Source organism: Platalea leucorodia, assembly GCF_965183815.1.
Source record: "Platalea leucorodia genome assembly, chromosome: 14".
Classification (NCBI taxonomy): Eukaryota; Metazoa; Chordata; class Aves; order Pelecaniformes; family Threskiornithidae; genus Platalea; species Platalea leucorodia.
This window is the reverse complement of record NC_138836.1, coordinates 5880448-5890314: the sequence shown is the minus strand read 5'-3', so window position 1 is coordinate 5890314 and position 9867 is coordinate 5880448. Positions and strand designations below refer to the sequence as shown.

Below are 9867 nucleotides of genomic sequence, written 5' to 3'. Positions count from 1 at the left end.
TAATGGCTCACCACATCCACCGATGCCTCATTTAACCACCTGCCTGCAAAACAACAGCTTGCCGGGAGCGTGCGCCTGGTGAGCCGCCGGCACGGTGCCAGCCCGGGCTGCACCCTACAGCCCAGGGACCCTCGTGTCCCCCGTGGGGGCAGCAGCTGGCCACAGGGCAGGGTGGCATGGGCTGTGGGCCATGGGGGAACATGGGGGACCATGGTGCCAGTGCTGGGGGTCACCAGGGAACAGGACATCCATCCCCCAGCCCCTGGGGAGATGGAGAGAGCAGCTGTGCTGGCTCCGGTAATTGCGGCTGAGGCGGTGGAGGGTTGCCTCACCATAGCGACCCGTGCCAGGCGGCTCCTGCCGGCCCCGCAACTGTGCACAGGGCATTGCCCCTGCAGGCTGGGGGGCTAAGTGGCCCCAGGGATGGGCAGAGAGCATCAGCCTTCCCACCCCTACCTGTGCTGCTGGGGAAACTGAGGCATGGGCAGGCTTCCCCTCTGGCTTGGGCCAGCGGCACACCCTCTGCACGCCGGGGCTGTGCCAGTGGGCACCCAGGCACACACAGAGCAAAGCCCAGCAGGGGCAGGCAGGCAGGCACACACGGACACACACACTCATGTGCACGCTCACACGTGTGCACATGTGCAGACCCGCTCCTCTGAGTCCCTGGAGGTGGCTGTGGACCCTGGCTGCCTGCTTGCAGAGGGCAGGGGCTGGGGAACCCGTGCCAGCCCCCAGCACCTCACCAGCCTTGGGCAGCCCCGCCTGCCCGCACCCACCTCTGCCGGGCCCCGGCCCGCCTCGGGGTGTGCGGGAAACCCAGAAGTTGGAGCTCTAGCACCCAAAGGAGGGGAGCTGGGAGTCCAGGCACAGGGATGATGCACCCCAGCTTGGTGACACAGGCCTTTGGGTATAATGGGGGGCCCAAGCTGTCCCCGAGCACCTGGACCACCATCCCTATTGCTCTGGGGTGGGGACAAGCTCTGTCACGGTCACTCAGGGCTGGCACAGCCTTCCCAGGCGACCCCATCCCTGGCCCCCGTGGGAGCGGCGAGGTCCGGGGACGTCCTCCTGCCCCGCTATAGCCCAGCCCGCGGCTCTGCCCACGCTGCTCTCCCTCCGCCCCGCATCCCTCACGCCTCGGGAGGTTGTGCGATGCTGCGGGTGCTGGAGGGGACACGGCCACCGGTGGGGACACGGCCACTGGTGTGGACACAGCCATCCGCAAGGACACGGCCACCGGTGGCTCTCCAGCCCCAGGGAAGGTGGCACGGCACGGGTGGCACGGGGGCCACCGAGGTGAGAGCCCATCTCCCGCAGGGCTTGGGGAGCGGGACCCCGGGCAGGGGGAGGGCGCAGGGGGAACCAGACTGGACCCAGATCCCCCACAGAGCAAATGGGATCAGGGCTGGGAAAGGGTTAACACGTTCCCCCCGCAGCTGCAGCCGATCGATGCCCCAGTTCCCTGGGGGACATGAAGGGGCTGGACCGGCCCCCGCTGATTAGCCAGATCTAATTTGCAGTTAATTGACATCCCCCTGCATGCCCCCCCCCCCCCAGCCCAGGATCCCTGCTTCCATCCCGGCGGGGCGCAGCGGCCAAAGCCCCCCGGGCTGCCAGGGGCGGGCAGATCCATCGCGGGGGGGGGAGGCAGATCCATCGCTGGGGGGCCCGGAACGGGAGCACCGGCGGGGGGGGGACGTGTCCCCCACCTCTCCCCGGCGCCGGAGCCGTCGGGGCTCTGCGGTGACTGGGACTGGGCCAGTTTGGGGTCCCTGTGGGGCGCTGGGACCGGAGAGGTGCCCAGTACCACCCCCCGGGCTCAGGACCCCCCCCCCCGCACCCCGCACACGCCCCCGGGCTCAGGACCCGCCCCCCCCCTCCGTCGAGCACTAGGACCCGGGGGGCCCCGGTCCCCCGCGGGAGATGCTGATTTTGGGGAGGTGGGGGGATTCTGACCAATCAGAACGCAGCTCTCAGGTTTGGCCTCCCCATTCCTGGAGGACGCCTCTCTGATTGGGTAAAGCCTGGTCCCCTCTAGCCAATAGAAGCGCAGGGCTCGGGAGGGGGGGTGGTGCCGCCCGGGTTTATGAATGGTGGTCCCGATCCGGGCGCGGGGCGCGGGCAGGGTGCGGGCAGGGCTGCTGCCAGACTCCTCCGGCCCCGCTGCCCTATGCGGGGCTGCCTGAGGAGCTGGCCAAGGACCCGGCTGGCAGCCTGGAGATGGCCACCCCCTGCCCTTGGCCCCTCTGGGACCCCCCTGCCCTTGGCCCCTCTGGGACCGCCCCCCCCTTGGCACCTCTGGGTCCTCCCTGCCACCGCTGGGTCCCGGCGGGTGGCATCCAGCCCGGGCCGGGAGCCAGGGCCTCACCCCCCTGGCAGCCACCCAAGAACACGGTATTTTAATCTGATTTTCTTCAAGGCAATAAATGGAGCCAGGGGGATAAACAAGAAGTATCTCCAGCAGCAGGGCCACCCTCTGCTGTGGGGACAGGGACTGTCACCCCGGTGTCCTCACAGGGGCTGGATCCTGGGTCCCTTGTCCTGCAGCATCCATGGACAAGGGGCAGCTCCAAAATGTGCCATCGCAGGCAGACACGGCTGCAAACCTGGGGCAACTGCACCCGTGGGAGCCAACCTGCCCCGAGCTCCCTGTGCCATGTCCTGGCTGAGCCCCTGCCTGGGTGCCACCGGGGCCCTCAGTCCCCTGACGATCCCTGTCTCCCCTCGCAGTTGGTCCGTGGTGGAAGGCGATGGTCCCGGCGCCCAACAGCACAGTCGTGGTGTGGGCCGGCGAGGCGGCACGGCCGGAGCCGGAGCAGTCACCCTGCATGGTCGGCATCTTCCCCATCGTGTACTACAGCCTCCTGCTGGGGCTGGGGCTGCCAGGTGAGCGGTCTGGGGCGGGGGGGGCTGCCCGGGAGCACGGCGGGGAGCATCCATCCTGCCTCATCTGAGCTGTGCCCCCTCAGCCCAGCCTGTGCCCTCGGCTGCCAGCAGAGCATCAGCTCCCGTGCCAGCCCTGGGGCTTTTGGGGATGGGGATGAAAGTCCTCAGGGGTGGGGGAAACCAACCTGCTCCCCATGGCCCCCCTGGCCTCGGGGCCAGGCCCAGCTGTGGTGCCCGGCTCTAAAGCCCAGCCCCACGTGGCAGGTGCCGCAGCAGCAGGGCCAGATGGTATTTGCGTTGCTTGGGCTGACACACGGAACAGATTAATCAGCTCAGCAAATCTCCACTGCACCGTGATATTTATAGCTCCCCACCCCAGCTGGGGCCTGGGGCCGCTCGCCCTGCAGCCCTGGGAGAGCCTGGGCACCCCCAGGGTCCCGGGTGCTGTGAGCCCTGGGGTCTCACCGCCACACATCGCTCCCCTCCCTCCAGTGAACGTCCTGACCGCCGTGGCCCTGTCCCGCCTGGCTACGAGGACCAAGAAGTCATCGTACTGGTACCTGCTGGCCCTGACCACCTCCGACATCCTCAGCCAGGTCTTCATCATCTTTGTGGGCTTCATCCTGCAGACAGCCATTCTGGCCCGGGCAGTGCCCAGCGCCTTCATCCACACCGTCAATGTGCTGGAGTTCACGGCCAACCATGCCTCCATCTGGGTCACCGTCCTGCTGACCATGGACCGCTACGTGGCCCTCTGCCACCCGCTGCGGTATCGCGCCGTCTCCTACCCACAGCGTACCCGCAAGATCATCGCGGCCGTCTTCGCCATGGCTCTGGCCACAGGCATCCCTTTCTACTGGTGGCTGGATGTGTGGCGTGACGCCGACCCCCCCACTGCCCTGGACAGGGTGCTAAAGTGGATGCACTGCGTCACCATCTACTTCTTGCCCTGCAGCATCTTCCTGGCCACCAACTCCATCATCATCTGCAAGCTGAAGCGGCAGAGGCGCTCAGGGGGTGGCCGATCCCACCTCAGCAAGACCACGGCCCTCCTCCTGGCTGTCACCACCATCTTCATCGTGCTCTGGGCTCCCCGGACCATCGTCATGATCTGTCACCTCTATGTGGCCTCAGTCAGGAGGGACTGGCGCATGCACCTGGCCTTGGACATCGCCAACATGGTGGCCATGCTCAACACCACCCTCAACTTCTTCCTCTACTGCTTCGTCAGCCAGACGTTCCGCCGCACGGTGGGCGAGGTGCTCCGGGCCCACCTCCGCCACAGCCCCCGGCCCGGCAGCGGCCGCTTCCCACTCCCAGCCCTGAAACCACTGGAGCTGCTGGCCAGCACGGCCCTCTGAGCTGGGGCTGCTGCCAGCCAGAGCGGCACTCGGCCGGGGGTCCCGGTGCTCACCCAGCCCCGTGCATCACCCCGAGACCCTGCCTTGGGGATGCTGCCCCCGCGACGCCCGCGCTCCGCAGAGCTGGGGGTTAATGTGCGTGCTGGTGGCAGTGGCAAGAGGAGGCGGTTGTGCCCAGCCGGCTGGTTGCACTCGTCTGGGGCCATCGGGCTGCCCTGCCTGGCAGCAGCACCCGCTGCACCCCAGGGACCCCTGCCCGCTCCCTGAGCTGCACTGGGACGGGCAGCTCAGCCCTGCCCGGGCTCAGCCCCTCGGGACGTGCGGTGTTCGGCCCCCTGGGAAACTCAGCCACGGGGCAGGAAGGACAGGACACAGCGGCAGGAGCTGCTGCCTACTCCACGTGTGCCCTTCCAGGCTGGGCTCCTCGCCAGCCCGCAGCCATGGGGTTCGTGGGGCTTCCATGGCCGGCCACGGCCAGGAAACGTGACCATGCTCTCAGCTGCTCTCCTGCATCAGCTCCAGCCCGCACTGAAGGTCCGGGGAACCCAGCGGGCACGGCTGCACCGTGGTGAGGGGTGGCGGGTGCAGGTGAGCTCCTGCGGGCCCTGGCGAGGACACGGTGCCCGCTGGATGCCAGCAGGACGGTTCTTCCTCCATAAACCGCCCTGCTGAGACCAAAACGCTGCCTGGGTCCAGCTCCCTGCGAGCGGCCGGGATGGGGGCACCCTGCACCAGCGCCCCCGGGCACGGGGTCCCTCTGCCCAGCCCTGAGCTCTCAGCCCTGCCCACCCCAGTGCTCCTGCCCTGGTGCCCGAGGCGGGCGGGTGCTGGGTGGGAGCACGTGCACGGGGTCCAGTGTCCCCAGCTGCGGGGCCTGGGCACACGGTAAGACCCCAGCTCCGGGCTCTGCTTATTGCCCCCCCATTATTCCCCCAGAGACACCCGGGAGAGCCCCGCTGCAAGGCTGCAGCCCCCGGGTGCCCCCCAGTGCAAGGGTGCAGCATCTCCCACCGGCTGCAAGGGAGGGGGCTCACCATGCCCCCCTGCATCAAGTGCACCCAGCCCCAGCGCCGCCCTCCCAGTTATACCAGTGCCAAGCTGGTGCAATGCTGGATGAGCGGCTGTGCCATGCCAGCCTGCCTGTCCCCAGCTGCCACCAGAGGGCAGGGACGGGACGCCCTGCGGAGCTGGCACAGCCCGGGGGCAGGGAGCTGGCACCCCTGGCACCCCCAGCACCCCGCACCAACCCTGCCCATCCCGCTCCCCACCCTAATTCCCACGTAAGGTCCTTAGTGTAATCCCCCCGCAAAGAGACCAGCCTTTCCCCTCTAATTCCCCAGAGACCGGGCAGGACAGCACCCAGGGGGCTGCCCTGGGGGGCAGGGGCTCAGCCTGCCCCCCCGGGGGGTTTGGGCTGCCCCAGGCAGGGCATGGAGACCCCCCCTACCTGCCCCACCGAGCCCCAGCTGTGCCTGGCACCGGGGTGGGATGGGGTGCAGCGTTTGCCCCCGCTGCTCATGGGATGAGCCACAACCACCGGGACGTGGGGCTGCCCCACGCCGGCACCGGCACGCATCCGCCTGCCCGTGATGCAGCTGGGGCCCCGCAGCCGGATCAGACCCCGCACAGGCAGACCCTGCTGGCGGTCAGGGTCCGGCTCTGCCCGGTGACAGGGTTAAACCCTGACCTGGTGGCGCGCGTGGTACCTGGGAGGTGCTCGCTCCATTAATTCTGGCATGTGAGGAGAGGAGGACTGGGAAGAGATTAGATATTAACCCGGCCAGCGCGGCTTGCCCAGCGGGCACCCATCCCTGCGGGCTTCCAGGGCCGGATCCTACCCCAAGGCCCTTTGCCGGGGCTGGAGGGGCCGCAGGGCAGGGGAGCTCTGCCAGCAAGGGCAGTGTTTGGCAGGAGCTCCGGCCCCACTTGCAGCAGCCCAGGAACACCGCTGGCCCCCCTTCACCAGCCGGCGCTTATTTACTTGGAGAGGGAGGTGGAAATGTGCTGACCGCGTCCGCCGGCGGCAAGGGGGGCTCCGGTCTGGACAGAACCGGCTCGGGTGGAAAACAGCTCCCCAGCCCCGGCCTGAGCAGCAGTGGCAGCAGGGAGGCAGCTGAGAGGACGAGCGGGGCCCCCCGGCCCCAGGTACGGCTCTTGCCTTGCCAAGGTGAGCCGCGGAGCCGGGGCTCAGTTGGCTGTGCCACCGTGCCAGCCGTGCTACCACACCAGCCGTGCCACCGTGCCAGCCACGCCAGCAGTGCCAGCCACGCCAGCAGTGCCAGCCACGCCAGCCGCCCGGCCCTGCAGCTCCATAGGAAAGGTAAACCTGGAAAATATGCGCCCGGCGTGCCGATGTTTTCGGAGTGAGCCAGCAGGGAAGCCTGGCCCAGGTCCCAGTGCCATGCCGAGCTGCATCCCAGCCCCTCGCGGCGGCTGCTGTGCTGGAGAGACTGGCTCTGCCCAGTCCCACCACGGGGACCGCGGTCCCCAGCCCACCTGGGGCACCAGGGAACTGGGACCGGGCTCTGCCCTCACCGAAAGGGCTGTGCTAGGCACCAACTGCCCCGGCACGCAGCTGGTCCCTCGCAGCCCATGGTTGGTCCCTGCAAGGCAGCCAGCACATGGTGGCATCACACCCAACCTACCCTGCAGCCGCCTTCCTGGCAGGGTGTTTCTGTAGGACCTACAAAAACCCCAGGGGCATGCAGCAAGGGCTGGAAAGCCGGGAGGGTCCCCACAGGAATGGGAGAGGAAATCACTCGCCGTGGAGGGGACACGAGGGCAAAAGCCATGCAGCCGCAGGGCAGCCTCGGCGGGACAGACGCCCGCCAGCGGCCCCACGGTGGGTGTGGGGGTCGCGGGGGGGTTCATGCTGAGTCAGCAGCTGGGAAACCCGCCGGCCCCGTGCGGCGGAAGGAAGCCGCCGGCAGGAAGCCACATGCAGCGCGGCCTCTCCGTGGGCCCAGGTCAGCGCCGGCGCGGGGGCGGCAGGGCAGCCAGCCCGCGCTCCTGGCACCGGTTATCCAAGGCTGAGCCTTTGCCAGAGAGTGGGGGCTACTGCCAGGCCCTGCGAGTCTGAACCCCAACTCCCTGGGGAAACTGAGGCACAGGAGGCCACTGCAGCCCCTCCGTTCGCGCCGCCCTGCTCCTGCGCCCATGCGAGAGCACACGCGTGTGCACGTGCCCCAGCAGGGAGGGACGATCCTCCCCTAAACGCCGTCCTGAAGGCAAACACTCTTTAGGAAGAAGAAGGGCAGCCCCAGCGCCGCAGGGATGGCGGCAGCGGGTGCAGCACCCAGCCCAGACACGCCGTCTCCTCCTCGCGGGCCCCGGCGGGTGCCGGTCCTCGTGCCGCGGGTGCTGCCAGCTCCGGCTCTGGCTCCCTTTCTCCTCGGATTGTTTTAATCCCGGCCTGGGCTGGGGGAGGACCTGCCGGAGGCGCGTTGAACTTTCGTCTGCATCCTTCACCCTCTTGCTTCACCCTCCCAAAATAGCAATGCCTGCCTGGAAACCTCCCCTGGGGCTGGCAGGGCCCTGGGTCCCCCAGGGCACCCCGAGTCTCCTGGAGCTTGCCCCCGTCCCTGAGCCCAAGGGATGGGGTGACTGCGGGGTGCCCGTGCCCAGCCCCAGGGTGCACAGCCATCCCCACCGGGACAGGGATCGCCGAGCCCCTGGGCCGGGGCTGCCCTGGCCCCCCGGCCCCTCGCAGGAAGGGCTTTTCTGGGGCCCCGCTGCCATGCCAAGGGCTCCGGCTTTAGCCGTCAGCTGACATTCCTCCGGGAGGCCCCTCCGGGCCTGCGCCTCGGGGCTTCCCGGCGGGAGCCGGTGTATCCTTACACGGCAGGGCCGCCCGCGGGGTCCCGCTCCCGGCTCCCACCCGGGGAGCCCACCCACCAGCCGGGTGCCGCCGGCCCAGCTTTGAGAGGAGGTCGGTGCAAGGCCCCGTGTGTGGGTGATGCTGCCCCAGCGCAGCCCCCCGGCTCCGTCCCCCAACCCCCGGTTCCCCCCCCCAGCTCAGCAGGGCCGGGCTGACCCAGCTCCTCCGGCTGAGACCCCCCAGACTCGTTCCACTGATGGCCAGCTGCCCTCCCGTGCCGATACCCCCCCCCCCCAGCCCGGGCTCTGGCCCCGCTCCCGGCCACCCCGCACCGTTCCCCGCCCCAAGCCCCCTCCGTGCCCCCGGGGCAGGTACCCCCGCCCGGTGCGGGACCCCGGCCCGGCTCGGTTCCCCCCGGCCGCGGTGGCGGGGCAGGACCCGGCCGGCCCCGGCCGCGCTCCCCGGGCAGAGCCGCACCTCGGGGAGGGGCCGGGCCGGGCAGGCGCGCACGGTGCCGCGGGACCGGCACGGAACGGCACGGAACGGCGGAGCGAGCGGAGCGGCCGGGCACCGGGCGCTGGAGCCGGTGAGCGCGGCCGGGGGGAACCGGGAACCGTAACGGGAACGGATCGGGGACCCGGGACCCGGGACCGGGACCCGTCCGCCCCCGCCGGGCTCGAGTTGGGGGCGGCTCTGGCCAAGTTTGGGGTCCGGTACCGGTCGGGAGCGCCGGGGAAGCGGGCCGGTACTGACCGGGAGGTGCGGGGGAAGCGGGCCGGGGGTGCGGGGGACCGGGCCGGAGCTGCCGGGGAGGGGCGGGGGGGACCGGCCGGGCCGGGCGCGGTGGAGCCGGTGCGGCCCCGGAGGCGCGGGGGCTCGGTCCCGGCGCGGTGCCGGGGGTCCCTGTCCCCATCCCGGACCGGCAGCCCCGGCCGGGGGCTGTGCGGGGAGCGGGGCGGGGGCTGCCCGGGGGGTGCGGGGGTCCCGGCTCTGGGTGCCAGCCCGGGGTCACCTTGCCGGAGCCGGGCCCCCCCCCCAGCAGTGGGGCTGCAGCTTCCTCGCTGCCTCCTCTTCCCCATGCCCACCCCGTGCTCCCCGGGGTCACAAGAGTGGGGACAGGGACCCCCGTGCCATGCCATGCCCGTGCCATGTCGTGCCGTGCCAGGCTGCGGCTGCTTGCGTGCCAGTGGCCAGCAGCGCCGGACACGGGACCTGCGCTGGGTCGGTGCCCAGAGCCAGAGGAGGGAAGTGGGACAGGAGAAGTGGAAAGGGGAACGCGCTGGCACGCAGAGATGAGCCGAGGGGACAGCCCTGTCCCCAGGCGTTACCTCTGCCGTCCGGCCCAGGCCCACGTTCGGTGTTCTTGGGGAAGCCAGTAGACACGGTGCTGCCTGCTCCCGGCACCAGAGGAAGGGATCAGCACAGCCCCAGAGCCAGCCGTGCTCAGAGAAATCCCATGTCAGGAGGGAGCATGTGGGGCGCAGAGGGGGCTGAGCCCCCCTCGGCTGCCTCTGGCCTCCAGGCGAGGAGCCAACGGGGGACGCGTGTCTGCCCGGTGCCGTTTGGGGCTGCTTTGGGCCGCACTGGGGTGGGCTCGGCTTTGCCCGGGACCTGGTTGCTCACCGTGGCCCGGTGGGAGGGATGCCCAGCCAGGGACTGTGGGCAGGGATGCTCTGAGCCCTGGAGACAGCACAGGCAGCGCCAGGAGCTGAGCCGCAGCCCCGGTCCCCGCTTCCTAATGCCCCCTCTCTCCTGCAGGGTCCCTGGACGCCCCGCTCGGCGCCCGCACTGCGGTGCAGG

General features: G+C 70.1%; 1 protein-coding gene across 1 annotated transcript; it reads left to right on the top strand.

Annotated features, from left to right (window-relative positions):
* Nucleotides 1-2753: 2753 nt before the first annotated feature.
* GPR142 (G protein-coupled receptor 142) lies at nucleotides 2754-4250 on the top strand (the record flags this gene model as incomplete). The annotated part of the gene is made up of 2 exons (XM_082327067.1): nucleotides 2754-2889; nucleotides 3382-4250. 2 exons carry the CDS (start codon nucleotides 2754-2756, stop codon nucleotides 4248-4250), a joined length of 1005 nt encoding a protein of 334 aa, XP_082183193.1.
* Nucleotides 4251-9867: the final 5617 nt, after the last annotated feature.